Source organism: Anarrhichthys ocellatus, unplaced genomic scaffold (assembly GCF_004355925.1).
Source record: "Anarrhichthys ocellatus isolate YVR2014 unplaced genomic scaffold, GSC_Weel_1.0 scaffold34, whole genome shotgun sequence".
Taxonomy (NCBI): domain Eukaryota; kingdom Metazoa; phylum Chordata; class Actinopteri; order Perciformes; family Anarhichadidae; genus Anarrhichthys; species Anarrhichthys ocellatus.
Genome location: NW_022280064.1, coordinates 3,745,203 through 3,761,161, shown reverse-complemented (window position 1 = coordinate 3,761,161; position 15,959 = coordinate 3,745,203). Strand labels below are relative to the sequence as shown.

General features: G+C 42.5%; 1 protein-coding gene across 1 annotated transcript in view; it reads right to left on the bottom strand.

Annotated features, from left to right (window-relative positions):
* Window positions 1–15,354, bottom strand: part of galnt14 (UDP-N-acetyl-alpha-D-galactosamine:polypeptide N-acetylgalactosaminyltransferase 14 (GalNAc-T14)) — a 92,011-nt gene extending 76,657 nt beyond the window's left edge. The window contains exon 1 of the mRNA XM_031865935.1: window positions 12,845–15,354. Coding sequence (XP_031721795.1) covers window positions 12,845–13,014 — 170 coding nt within the window. The 5' untranslated portion in view covers window positions 13,015–15,354. The remainder of the gene's footprint in view (window positions 1–12,844) is intronic.
* Window positions 15,355–15,959: the final 605 nt, after the last annotated feature.

Sequence of the window (15,959 nt, the reverse complement as noted above, 5' to 3'; positions counted from 1 at the left end):
AGCAGGGGATGCTTTAGGGCGGGGCTACTGTGATTGACAGGTCGCTACCAGAGACGTATACGGCGTCTCTACGTCACTCCTCAGTCCAAATATGGTCACTTCAGTTCACTGGTTACAAAAAGTAAAGATGACAATGGCTGAAATCGCCAAACTGGAGGCTTCAACACGTCAGTCCACAAACCAACGGGTGACGTCACGATGACGACTTCCACTTCTTATGTACAGTCTGTGGGTTAAACGCTGCATCCTGATCTCAGTGGGTTGAAATGGGTCAAACTGGAGGCGGTCAGACAGACAGGGACAGTCTGAGCCAGCTCTCCTCTCCGCCTGCCAAACAGCCCCGACCTGCCAGCCTCTAACTGAAACTGAACAGCGTCTGAGTGGACGCCACTTGTCCTCTGAAAGCCCCTCTGATTGGAGTAACTGCGGTTTCAGTCTGCTGCTCCACTTGGCCCCCGATTCATTCCAGCCCTCACATTTTTCTCATCTTAAACCCCGGTACAAAGCCATTAATACAAAGTGATCACTGAGTGGCTCCTACATGTACTACATCCACAATGTGGAGACAGCAGCTCGGAGGAATACCCTCATGCCATCAGCATTGATAAGAAGTCTTCTCTGTAGCCCTCTATTCATCTCTCACTGTGATCTTAAAAGGTTTTTGTATTCAAGCGACTCAGACACATTCTCTTCTTCCTTTAACCTCTGAACTCTTCTTCTTCAGTTGCTTATAATGATGCTGATCTGAGATATAGCCATCACACTTTGTGACTGCACCGGCTCAACACCTTAACTTAAAAAAAAACAAAGTTACAAATCTACTGGAAGCTCGGGTGCGTTTGTTTTCGACATCCTTGCGTGGGTGTTAACTTGGGTTTGACAAAGTCTTCACACGAGCCACTTAAAAGCCAGTCAGCTAAATGTAATGCGATGCGAGGCGATGTTTCACTCGGCGAGAACATCTATATATTTCACCACGCTCGATTTGAGCTGCTGAACGGTCGACTTCCGACGTTAGCCGCCGCCATGATCCATCTGCATTCTCCGTGTTTCTCAGCTGTCACCATTGATCACTTCAAACAAGGAAAACACTCTCTGCACTTTCTCCTTCTGTGTGTGTGTGTGTGTGTGTGTGTGTGTGTGTGTGTGTGTGAGTGTTGGTTTTATTAAAGCACTCAAACGTTTCCATTCGTTTGGCCGGTCCTCATGTACTTGTGTCTGTTTGTAAGCACATGCACATTACATGTGCAGGTTTATGTGTTTGTGTGTGTCTATATGTGTGGTTTTGTGTGCATTATGAATATGAGTTTGTGTGTGTTTGTGTGTGTGTGTGTGGGTGTGTGTGTGTGTGTGTGTGTGCGCAAAGCTGGTCTGAAGTGGCGGCTTGGGGGCCACATCCAAAAGGGGCCCCATTGATTATATGATTTAAAATCTGAATTCTGTTTGGGTTCCTCATGTTTTTTGACATATTTGACCTGACACCCCCGATGTTGGATGCAAAAAATGTGCTCATATATAAAGATGGATTTTCATGTGAAACGTTATCCCGCAATACTCGCGTGATTTCTAGATATTGTTAGAATGCAGCTGCCCCGTGGTCGGCTGGACGATCCTCTATATGCTGGACCATCATGTGGACATCTCTCCAATTATGTATTCGATCTATTAATGCACAGACACAGAGCATCGGTTTGGTATTGTGCTCGCTGACAGCCGTGTCCCTTTGTTCCACAGCTTTGTAGGTCATCTGATAAAAACAAAGATGAAACGACGATAAGCGTTTTCATTTCCTGTGAGTTGAAAGGTTCTGGCAGTCTGCGATGTTGACTTCTTCTCTTTGAGAATCTGATTAGCTTGTTGTTTCGTGTGTTCATTTTCCTCTTTGTTTAGCTCCGCGCTGGCGTGGTTCATCGGTTAATTATTCGTCTGATCTCGTTAATCAGCTCATTTAACTCTTTACTTATTCAATCTCTAACTCATTAATCACTTCATACCAGTGTTGCAGGTTCTTATACATCCGTTTAATCCGTCCATCAGCTTTTGCAGTTTTTTTGTCTGAGCTTCGTCATCTGAAAGTTAGAAGTGAACGCTGCTCAGAGAACAGAAGCCCAGCAGCTCCAACTGCAGTAAAACTCCTGTGTGTGTGTGTGGGTGTGTGTGTGTGTGTGTGTGTGTGTGTGTGTGTGCGTGCGTGCGTGCGTGCGTAGGTGGGTGTTTACTGCAGTGTTTTACTTGTAATTATCAAGCTCAGCAGGGGAGACCGGTGTGCAATTGTGTGCAGGTTTTGGATGCTGTGTGTGTGTGTGTGTGTGTGTGTGTGTGTGTGTGTGTGTGAAGACGATGTTGGGGGGCTTCAGCATGAAGGTGCATCCAGCTGTTTGTAGGATGATCAACAGAAACCCTGCACTGCACAAATCCAGACGAGCACAACGTGTCTCTTTCATCTGAAGACACTTGATGGACACACTGAGATAATATATGCAGCACTTGTAATAATAACAATAATACTAATAAACGTCAAACAGTAACAAAGAGCTGTATGGAGAGCGCTGGAACACGTTTTGAGAATATACACAAGAACAGATTTTGGGGCACCAGACCATATTTGGTGATTTTAGATTTGTTATGTACAACAACCATGAACTTTACGGACGTTATATCAAATTCAATTAATCATTAAATGTCTGGAGGCTCCAAAATGCCGGTTTCCTCCTTGCTAAAATAAATAAAGACATGGGCTTCTTCTGCAGAACAATGCAGGTAGTTTGAACCAGACAAGACATCTCATACTTAACAAACTCTCATTGTCTTATACTTGAACTGAAGCACTGAACACTAGTTACTTTCATATTTTTACAGATGCTAACACACACACACACACACACACACACACCTGCAGGGATCAGGCAGTATTGACCGTTCCCTGGCTCCAGATCAATTTAAATATGGCCTGAAGGACAGAAGACGGAGGAGGAAGAGGAAGAACAAGATGAGGAAGGAAGGAAGGAGAGCAAAGGGAAGGAAAACAAGAGAGGGGATGGAGAGGGGAGGAGGGGTGAGACTGTCTGGACACAAAGAGGATCAGTGGCGCTCAATATATGACTAACACACACACACACACACACACACACACGGAGCAGAAGTGGAAGTTACAGCGATCTTTCTTGTGACAGGATGGTTGACAGGCACTTACACCAGCCAATCAATGAAGACAGATCAATATGTGACTGGGCCAATCGATGACTGCCACAACCTGTGTGACACACTCACACACACACACACACACACACACACACACACACACACACACTCGTATGTACACTACCATTACACAGCCCTATTCGGAGCCATGTCACGGTAGTCGGTACATAAATTTCACATTAAAGTGTGAAATAAGTGCAGTGTGATAGTAATTATCATATTTCACAGCATGTAATTGAATTCATGTGTTTTTAATACTGCTGTGTGACATCGGTCTTTGGGCCATGAGGAAGCCATGTTGGATAACAGCGAGTGCTTTCATTGACTGACATTCACAGATCCTGCAGACTGACGAAGGGCTCGGCCCACTGTCCTTAATGAGGGGATGTTTTATTCTTATGTTATACCTCCATCACGGCGGAACAATCTTCTTTCAAATGTTTTCTCAATCTGCATCCAAATACGGTAGACATACAGGGAATCAAAGGTCTAAGAGATGCAAAGATTCATTGATTAATAGATTGACTGTCAACTATTAAATTAATAACCAATTATTTTGATAACCGATTAAGAAGAAATAAAAGTAAATATTGTCTGATTCCAGCTTCTTTAATGTGAATTTTTCTGTATTCTCTGTGACAGTAAACTGATTATCTGATATTGGGCTTTGGAAACATTTTACAGACCAAAGGACTAATTGATGAATCAAGAAAATAACAGGTAAATTAATTGACAATGAATATTGTCTTTTCATTCATCAATTTGGGGAATGTTTGGTTGAATAGTTGACACTGGGATAGGTTAGGGTTAGGCAACAAACTAATATGTAACTTTAGAAAAAAACATCATGGTTTGTGTTAAAATAATGTAGCAATGTAATGTAACAACTTAATGCAACAAGGTAACGATACAAGGTAACGATACAACGTAATGATACAACGGAACAGTGTACCTAACAACATAACCTAACAAAGTAACCTAATGCAACAACGTAACATAACAATGTAACACAACAATGTAACATAACAACGTAACATAACAATGTAACATAACAACGTAACACAACAACATAACACAACAGCGTAACATAACAATGTAACATAACAACGTAACACAACAACGTAACACAACAGCGTAACATAACAATGTAACATAACAATGTAACATAACAACGTAACATAACAATGTAACATAACAATGTAACACAACGTAACACAACAGCGTAACATAACAATGTAACACAACAACATAACATAACAACGTAACATAACAATGTAACACAACAACGTAACACAACAGCGTAACACAACAACGTAAAATAACAACGTAACACAACAATGTAACATAACAACGTAACATAACAACGTAACATAACATAACAACGTAACATAACAACGTAACACAACAACGTAACACAACAGCGTAACACAACAACGTAACATAACAATGTAACATAACGTAACACAACAATGTAACATAACAATGTAACACAACAACGTAACAACGTAACACAACAGCGTAACATAACAATGTAACACAACAACATAACATAACAACGTAACATAACAACGTAACATAACAACGTAACACAACAATGTAACACAACAACGTAACATAACAACGTAACATAACATAACAACGTAACATAACAATGCAACATAACAATGTAACAATTGCGATTCATTGGGAGGGTCCAGACCCCTACACAAGGCAATCTTTATTTATCGAGCAGATATGATGACAGAGAAACTCTATGTGCTTTACATTCAAAAGAACATGAAGAGACAAACAAATACAAATAAAATAGTAAAACATTTGGAAACCACTGCTCTACATACCAAATACAATCAACACTATCATCAGTATCTATCCTCTGTGTTGTTGTGTGATGAGATGTTGTACTTGAACTCACTGCTTTGTCTACTTCTACCGAGAGGAATAAGACACCACAATGGACCCAGCAGAGCAAAACACAACACCATCAGCTGTGTGTGTTAAAGTGATTCAGGCTGGACTGTTTCTTTAAGTTTCACTATCCATGCCTGAAATATACGAGGGATTAAAAACTCTTCCTTTAATCTGCCTCCTCCCCTTCCTCTGCATCTCGCCCGCACGACTGGAGTGGATTTAAGAGGTGAAATCAATGAGACGTCAGAGCTTCACTCGGATCCACCGTCTCCGTCTATTTCAAGGACCGCCTGTGTGTTTCATTCTCACGATGTAATTTCCTGTAATTCTCTGCACTTATCAACAAAGCGCATAATACAAAAAGAGGAGTAGGAATTAGGAGAAAACCACTTCATAAAAAAAAAAAAATGCTCAAAAGCATTGAGGCGAAATAAGAGCCAAACAAATGTAATCAGGTATCAGAGCAGATACAGTTGTAACGCCGCCATTGTTTCCACATGCAGTCGTCTCAGAGGCAGAGCGGGACGGTTAGCCGAGGCGCTAGCTACCGTAAAGCCGCTTAGCGTCACTGTCACTCCGTGCTGTTGTAGAGCACCGGGGTGCTTCAGAGCTCAGGTTCCACATCAGCAGATTACCCACAATACACCAAGGGGATTTCCTCGCGTCACAGAGAGCTTTCTGCCCGGGTGTGTGCCGGGTTTTTTTTTTATTCAGTGTCACAGAAACAACTTGGACCAGTAAGAACAGGCCCAAAGGTAGAGTCCCTTATGATCACTACAATGGTAAGATGAGACTCTGTTTGAGTCAAAATAAGCTTTCTGAGCATTCACATAAATGGATCTCATGTCATTGTCTCGAGAGGGAATTTCTACTCATACTAAATCATAAATCATACAAAACTATTGTCTTTTTATCACTTCGTCATTCAGTCATGTTCATGTTTTTTGTGTTTGGCAGTTTGTTTCTCCAAACAAGGAAACAATCAGACCTGTTTTTATCAGTGAAGTATCAACCAGACTGGTTTAAACAAGTAGATTTACATGTAATCCAGGCGTCTAAAAGACCATTTTTTAACCAAATTCCACCTCTAATCTCTAATCTAAACACAAAGACATAGAATAAAGTGCATTTCACCAAATGAGTGTTTACTTGGAGGAAGTTTTTGGAGGGCAAATGAGTTTTCTCAAATACTTTCTTTGCAGAACCGTAAGCCTCTGGGTGTGTTGTGTTTCCTCCATCTGCTTTTAAAACCAGACTCTGTGATCATTCATCACTGGAGCAGGTAATGGAATAAACGAGCATAACGAGGGGAAATAAAACTCACCCGGTGTCAGAGTTCAGAGGTTGTGTGTTTATTATCTTCAGGGTTCGTGATGTGAGAAGGATGACGAGCGTCTCAGCGTAGGAGGCACAGAGCTCATACAGGGATGAATGTTGAGCTGCATGTTGTGATTCATGGAAACATGACTAAGTGGACTTAGTGTGAAAGACGCTGATGCGCCACACACACACACACACACACACACACAAACACACACACAAACACACGGACGAGGTCATCGACCGACAGCATGATCTAGTTGGTGATGAGCGTTCAAGGATCACTGGATCACAACGCAATGAAATAATCAGTAACCAACTCAGTGGGCTGACATGCCATGCCCCCCCCCCTCAGCGAGTACGTGAGTCTATGCACAGATCAGATATGACTTCATCACATCATTCATCAGCTCATTTAAGCTACACAGGAACAACAACAAGCGTCACTCGCTCCCTGATCCCGATCGACACTCTGGTGGTGAAACACTCTCGTGCACACTGGTGTTTTCCTGATAATCTGTGTAAACTGCAATCTACAAACTTCTGTGAGCCTACAGGCAGTGAGTATTGAGCCAAACAGGTGTTGTGGAGCGATCCTTTAACATCAGATTTGATCAGATATCGTAACACGTTTCCTCTCCGTCTTCCCTCCTGGTTGCCATATCAACCCATTGCAGTGCTGCAGGACTCCGTACTGTATCAGCTCATTGTCTTCACGCTTGGATCCGATCCCCACGGTGGAGCGGCTGTTGGGCTTATAGACTGCCTGTCTGTCGGACAGCAGACGGAGGGAGGTTCCCCTGTTCACACAGATAATAGCAGAGCGCTGGAGTGGAGTGGTTTATACACACACACACACACACACACACACACACATACTATCAAGCTCTGCATGTGGCAATTATCTCTCCTCTCAGCAGCTTATGGCATCTCCCCCATCTCCTCTCCTCTCCTCCTCCTCCTCCCCTTCTCTCCTCTCCTTAATCGCTACTTGACTTTTTCTTCCTCCTCCTCTTCCCATTATCTCCCCATCTTTCCCCTAAGCCATCTATTGCGTCTCTTCCTCTCCTCCTCTCTCCTCCTCCTCCTTCAAACTTGAGATCGGGGACAGAGCCCTCTTCCCATACACAACAACAACGACCTGAACCATCTGCCCAAAAAACAGCTCTCTCCACACCTCGCTGGTGCCCCTTCCCACCCACAATGTGGTGACTCTGTAACTAACACATCGGAGCAGCACAGCTGATCGCCTCAGTGAACAGACGCTTTGAAGATTAATGTCAGAATCAGAAGAACACACGACTGCACAAAAAGGTTTCTGCAGAAACACTTTGGGTTGTTGGCTGCTGGAGCACAATCCTCTTTTCTATTGAACAAATAAACACTTCTTTGACACCAACACCACAAACAGAAGATAGCGTAGCTCATGACACTTCTTGTAAACACATTGAGTGAGTCAGTGGGTTCCCATTTAACTTGAAGTAGGATTTACATGATTAAAAAGCTCCACAAACCAGAGGAAGTAGAGATTGCACCTGCATCACAGTGCGTCCATGATCTGTCCTGATGTGTTGCATCCTGCAGGCTTTACGGAGACCAACGGTGCATCTTCAGGTCAAACGCCTGCTTCTAATCTTTACGTGAGCGCTGCCCCGCTGGGACAAATATCAGACTCCTCTGTAGACCTGCTGTGCTTTCTCTGCAGGAGCTTTCCTGTGGAGCGCTGATCTACCAGCTTCTCTGCCGTCTGCGTCTTCACATTTGGTTTTTCAGGGCTCGACAGTAACAGTCGCCAAGTTTTTGAGAAATTTTTGGCCTTTGGTTGCCATCAGCGGCATCATATGGACCGCAAGCAGTAAAACGAGCACCCTAAAATGAATGATTTTATTTGTTGCATTAGTGATATTTAAATATTTCTGATACAGTCAGAACAGACACGAGACAACGCTGCAGGTGCGTTTGTTTTATAGACAACGGTGAAGCAAGAGAAGATGTTTGAGTCTAATAACCAGATGAACCTGAACAAAAACCAAAAGGGACATTTGTGAAGTCTTTGGAGTTGAAGTATTCAATGCCTTTGAGCTGGAACATTGTACTCCAAAGCTTGTACAACAGACACATGACATGTAGATATTAATTACTCAAGATATAAGGTGATCAAAGATGGCAGTGGCCTGAAAACCCTTTTAATAGTTAGTGTCTTTCGTCGAGGTTTGAGTTTCTGTGATCCGTCGCTGCTGATTGGAGCTCAAAGGTTCTAATGTGTTTGTTCAAAACAAACTGGAAACATTTGTTTGTTTGTTTGTTTTGCAGATTTGTATCGAACTAAACTAGAGAATTAAAAAGCATTAACGAGATAATATTCTGATTCAGATTAAGAGCAAACACTCGACTGTGGAGAGATAAACGTTCTCCGAGCACCTCAGTTGATCCTTTTCACACCTTTTCCTCAGAAGCAACACTTTACAGCTGGGTGATAAAAGGCTACATATCTGTAATATATGTATATGTGTGTAAACATGTACATCTTAGGAGCAACACTGCAGATCATTCGGTCAAAGAATTATAATAAATCATCTTCCTAATAGGATAATAATGAGGCAGGAGAGGGTCATGAAGCTTCATTTTCCTGCTTTTGTGAAGTTAAATGATGTGTTGAACATCTTTAAAGAATAAAACAACGTGTGTTTACGTTACTGATGTGACTCCATGAATGAGAGGGAAAGCAGAGGGTCGTGTGTCTGAGCCGTCACTAAAATATATTCGTATTGCTTCTCATTTACTTGTATTTATACATTTATTGTATTATATTTTATAGTTATTATCTTTCCTTTAAGGAAAAGCATTTCACACCGTTGCGCTTAACCGGAGGGGCGATAAACATCTTCAATCAAATGTTTCGATTTACTTAAAGCTGCGATGTTCAGCTGCACAATGTCCACAGTCACATCTCGTGTTTCATAAAGTGCCGTGTCATGTGCGGAGCTGCGTATCGAACCGTGATATCTTTAATTGCTGTATAAAATGAATTTTTCGTGCGTTTTCCTAAAGTCCAGCAACACGTGTCAACATCCACTCGTTCCATGCAGACAGTCTTTTCAACATAAACGTCCGTCTTCAGAGGAGACTACGTGGCGAGGTTTAGGATTACGTGGATAACATACGAAAATAAGTTTGTGGGATATCTACGAATTAAGGAGCATTAATTTGCAAGTGTGTGTAATATTTCATGAGTTAAACGTTTGGTCCAGCATTTAAATAAATGATCCAACCTAAAATCACTATTGAAAAATGTGTTGGCTGATCCGAGATGAAGACAAACGCTCGACCACAACTCCTTCGTGTTCATTTCTAAATCTCAGTCCTTCAACGTTTGCTTTCCCGCACTTTCTTTTTTTGCGCTCTAGCTCGGTCACACCACCTTTCAATCTTCCACCAAACGATTCCCGTTTGGGAGCAGAGCCAAAGTGTAGGAAGCGCCTCAGAGAGTCTGCCGTGGAAGAGAAGGTGTTTCTAAGAATACAAACAATAAAAACCTCAGTGGCTCCAGTCCCCCCCCCCCCCCCCCCCCCCAGTAGGGTTGCTATCATTTCCCCAGCCAAACGCTCCTGAGATGTACAGCTACACGGTAACTGAGTTAACGGATAATCACATAACAGCAAACCCCCACCTGTCCCCACACACACACACACACACACACACACACACACACACACACACACACGCCCTTCATCGCTGTCCTATACAAGATAAATGAGCACCATCAGCCCCCTACCTCCCTGCTAGCAGATTAATGTGTAAGCGTATCCCTGGTTTCCCGCCTCCTACACACACTTCTCACTTTCTCTGTCACACACACACACACACACACACACTTTTCAGCTGCCTTATGTCAGCTCGACAGCGAATTTCCCTCCTCCGGAAACAGATGATGCAGACGGTCGACACAACGCATTTAGTCAGCGTACACATGTGTGGTGTAGAAACACACACACACACACACACACAGTTTGACAAACACGCTGTCAGCAGCTGATTGAGTCAGACATCATACATCCTATAATCTGCGGGACACATCTTGAAAACATCTCACACACACACACACACACACACAGCGATGTACGTGCCAGTTATGCTAACAGATTTTAGCTTCCTACGTGAGTCGTGGAGCCGTACCCTGCTGTGCTCACCACTACCACCATCCACCGGCGCCGCCATCCAGGGCTTAGTCATGTTCACTGTAGCTGCCAGAACAAACAGCCGCCCCAATTAATGCCCACATGCAGCTTCCTGTTAGGGGAGCTGGGTCCCCACGAGCTGCCTGCTCACCTCTAATAACACCGCCAACATCGGCTGAAGGCCGCGCTGTCACAGCGGGCAGAGCTGGATTTCTTCTTCTTTTGTATTAATCAACCTTTTTCTGTACTTTTGCAGCGCTTTTAGGTCACTACAGACGAAAACAATCAGTGGCAATGGCATCTCTAAACCAAAATATGGATATATTGGACAACAGAGTAAAATAATTGAATAGAAACGTAGTAAATAAACCTCCTTAAGGGATGAGGATGATGACTCCCGTCTGCCCACTCTCTTCCTCCTGAACGTCAATTTATTTAAAAGCTCTAAAAACAACAACTCAACTAAAACCGGAAACAGCTGCTTTCAGTAAAGGTTACACAAATAGGAGGAGGTCGTGCATTTGTTGGGGACTATTTTCAGCAGAGGTTTAATCCACATTTGGTGCTCTAGTGAGTATTTGGGGCAGCAGGATGCTGTTTGTGGGATTGAGTCAATAGAAACTCACATTTACGCACTTAAAAAGGATTTTAGTCTCAGTACCTTCTGACTTCCTTTAACAGCTGGTCAATGTAGATTTTAAATCAAACAAAACAAGAGGAAGTAGTGCTTTTGTTGGGGACTATTTTCACCGGCGGATGAATCCACATTTGGCGTTCTAGTGAGTATTTGTGGCAGCAGGACGGTGTGTGTGGGACTGGGTGAGAATAAACTGCAGTGTGTGTGTGTGTGTGTGTGTGTGTGTGTGTGTTCATGGTGATGAAGGAACTACAGTGAAGCTCATTCATGTGTTTTAATGGAGCTCTATGGCTCAGAGGAAGAAGACGTATCAGGTTTTAGTACACACACAATACTTGGTGGTCGATTGGTTTTGTTGACAATAAAGATAATAAAAAAAACTTCACTAAAGTCAATCAAACCTGGACAGAGAGAAAATATCTCAGTTGACACAATTTATAATTCCACTCAGCAGCCGAAAGTTTAAAGATTTAAAATACGTCGGGGCTGAAAATATATATATATATATATATATATATATATATATATATATATATATAATCAGTTTAGACATGAACTAAATAAAGTTAAGAGCAGATAAGAGACTAAAAAAGAATCACTTTGTAAGCATAAATCTATTAAATCATTAATCGCAACCAGACAGTAATACTCTGATGTGATCCAGTGAGAGACATAACTGTACCATAAATACGATATGAATATGAAAGATTAAAGTACTGAAGTGCCTTGATTGCTGAGAGCATGAGGGAAACTGTAGTTCAGGAGGAAGCGAGTGTGTTTGTGTGTTTGTGTGTGAGATCCCGGCTACACCGGAAGACTTCTCCACAAGTGCCTGGAAGTTGTTTCTTTATCTGCTGAAACGTGTTAGAAGGCGGCTGCTGTCAAAGCGACGCGCTGCTTATCTTCCCGCCGAGCGTCTTTCCAACAGAGGACGGCGGATTTCTATTTTACTGTTTAATTTAATTTCTTAGCGGACAGACGGATTGTAATTGTTTTTTTTCCTCTCTTTGAAAACGTGTTAATCTAAATGTGTTTCAGCCCAGACGGGAGATGAATAGATTGACCGTCTGTGTGTGTGTTCATACCTGTAGCACTGCAGTGTCATGTGTGTGTTCGTTTGTGCCTGCAGGATTGGTTCGGGTTTGTATGTGTACAGATAAGCTTTATTTCCATGCTGTACACCCTCGACTGATTCATCATATCGTAGAGAGTGTGTGTGTGATAACCGTATTCCTCCAGAGCTCGGGTTGAACGCATTACAGTACACTCATTTAGCAGACGCTTTTATCCAAAGCGACTTACAATTCAGAGTCTATCACATTTCTCCACCGTAGGCACAGCTACGGGAGCAATTTTGGGGTTAAGTGTCTTGCTCAAGGACACATCGACATGCGACAAGCGGAGCCGGGGTTCGAACCGCCGACGCTCTGATTGAAAGACGGCCCTGCTATCCACTTAGCCATAATTGCTCCCCCTGAACGGGGCACACTGCTGTGTTTCTCGGGTTGTACGGACAAATGGCGCCACACAGGATTCGTGTTTTCTCACACATTTGTGTCCGTGTGTGTGTGTGTGTGTGTGTGTGCGTGTGTGTGTGTACCTGTAGTGTCGCGTGTCTCTCAGGGCCCGGTTGCTGGGGATGCGTTCGCTCTCCCTCTGGTTGAAGGCGTACAGGGTGTACGGGTCGTCGCCGGGCTTCCAGCGCCGAGCGCTCAGGTAACCCCGCTCGTCAAAACCCTCCAACATGTCCTCCCACTCTGCATCCGACATCTGTCAATCAAACACAAAGAAAGTCAGACAATTAGTACGACAATTAATGACAATTTTTAGTCTGGGAAAAGATTTTTAAAAGAGAATTGTTTGCTTGTTTGTCCAACCAGCAGTTGCAAATCTGCACATCCAGGCTACTGCACCTCATCCTCTGACAGTAATACACTTTATTTATAGCACTTTTCAAAACAAAGTGCTTCACATGGTTGAACAAAACATTTCAAGACTGCAATCAAATTAAAATGGAAATACAATACCCAAAAGGAATATAAAGCATAGAAAGCAATAACATTAAACAGACAAAACGTTGGAAATGAAATGGTGCACTCGTGTTTTGATCAAAGGGCACAGATGCATCCATGCATTCTTTGCAGCTGCTGGGTACCACTTATCTGCACAATAAAACAATATTTTCTCATCTTTTTTGTCAAACCAGATCTCACAGGAAGGTGTATAAATAGCACAAATGTCAATAATACGCTTTTCATTTAACGCCACATTGTTCTAGTAAAACAGTCGCGGTTATGTTTAGGCAACAAAACCACCGAATTAGGTTTAAGTAAAACATCCCGGTTAGGCTTCAAATAATGACTTCAACCAAGTATAATACATACGGACACAAACGTCACTAACGCAACTTAATAAAACACTTTGGGACACTGGTGTCCTGGTTTGTTGGACACATCCAGTGTACACAGTCGCTCTCATATCGTACACTACGTCACAAAGTTATACCGACTGGTCTCATCCAGCATTCGTAGCTATACTTACATCACTACAGTGATTATCAGTGAATCAGAGATCCCGGCCGTTGGTGTCATTCACAAGAGTGAAGCTGCGTTAAACCCTCAGTAGAGAGAATGTTTGGTGCTTTTGTTGACTGACATTTTCTTTGCATCAGTCATCAAACAGGACGACAACTGAATGTGAGATTTAGTCATAAATCTCACATTCAGAGTCTGGTATTGTAACCTGTGATTATCAAAGCACAGAGACGCCGAGTGAGTGTGTGTGTGAGTGTGTGTGTGTGAGTGTGTGTGTGTGTGTGTGTGTGTGTTGGCTCTTTAAAAGCACCGAGAGCTTTTAGAGGTAATTTTAGCAGAAGAAGATTCAGAGGCTTTTTAACTTGCTGCTCTTGGACTTTAACAAGATGAACGTTGGACTGAAGCTTTTCATCGTCTCTGTTCTCTGCTGGTTTGTGACTGAATGCTGCACTTTGTCTCTCTGCAGCTTGTTACTGCACCGATCTGTGCTGGAGGCTTTACGCTGGTTTGTGCTTCAACATCTTCTGATCATTGAAATTCAACCTCAATAAATATACACTTCTCAGACTACAGCTGATCAGATCATGTCCGCATATTTCTCCCTGTGTTTGCAGACTTTACAGGTACAAAACAAAGAATCAGAAGATATGAACAACTGAATAATAACTTAAATCAACCCCTTTTTAATTTTGCTGGTGTTTTTGCATCCGTTTTGCACACTTAAACCAAACCAAACACACCAGAGTTCGCTTGAACTTCAGCAGCCTGAGCAGGTTTGAACCTCTGTCCCTGTGCTTTAGATGAATGTTTTCATCAAGACATCCCTTCAAGAGAAAACGCCTGTTTCAGCGCTTTCTCTAATGTATGAAAATCACATGCAGAGGCTTAAAAACGTGCTGGAGATGCAGAAGGCGATCCATCTTACCTTTAGGTTGTTGGTCACTTATCAGTTATTGGTAATGAATGAGCATTCAATTCATTTTGACGCGTGAGAATTGATGGCTGGCTGCTTAACTGCACTGGTAAATCAACCCCTGAGGACCAATAGACACGAGGACGCTACGTCTGCAGCCTGAATAACCTCTTTTTAAGCAGAATCATGGTTTTTATTGTTTTTTTTTTCAATTTACAACTTTAACCAAGTGTTTGAAACTGTTTAAAGCTGTGACCGTAGTAACAGTAATGTGGTAACGAAACGTAATTGAGAATGCAGTTTAGTCGAATGGGAACGTTATTTTACAGGAGACAGGTTTTTTATGTGGATGATGTGAAAACGCTGAGAATTTGTTCTTTTCTTGCATTTAAAAAATGTTTTTTTAGCCGCTCATTCTCAGATGTCAGGGTGTCCTTGAGCACATACATACAACATAACTTTGACAACAAAATAAAGATAATAAATGTTCACTGTGATGAGGCTTGTTTCAGATCTCTGCAGGTTGATTTCCTTGCTACTGCGAATAAATGGAAATCAATACGAGTGCCAGGAGGGAAGGAAATCCCCCTTAAAACTTCCAGAATGCTTTGGAAAATAGGCTGCAATAATGTACAACATATGCAATTACTAGGTAATGAGCTACAGCATGCAAAAGCAGCTGTTTGGCCCTTTATTATGCTAATCAGAGGGCAAGTTCTCAGTAGAAAAGAAACAACAGTTCTGCTTCATGTTATTCTGCAGAAGAACCAGAACGATCCCCGTGCAGAGAAGAAACCACCAACTCTGCAGAACCCCCCCCCTCCTCTCTTCAGAAACACCCAAACGTTATAAAATTTGATGTAAAATGTTAATGTTGCACGTAAATCCTGTTCCGCTCCGAACAGCTGGTGGAGGAAAACACAAGGTGGCAACGACTTAAAAATATATATATATACACTATAGAAAAACAGCTTCAGCTGCACTTTCTGTCCGTCGGAGCTCTGCTGTGAGTGTAGTTTAAAAGAGAGAGGATATCATTCATGAGACAGTACAGATGCCTGTGCCTGCAGGAAGGAGTGTGTGTGTGTGTGTGTGTGTGTCTGTGTCATTCATGAGTGCAGGTATCTTTTCGAGAGGATGAGGAGTGTGTGAGTGTGTGTGTGTTTCTGTTGATGGAGAGTGAGTGTGTGTTTCTGCATTTGTTTGTGCGATGCATAACACAGAGAGAGAGAGAGGAAGTGTCTTTGAGGGCGAGATACATAATGGAT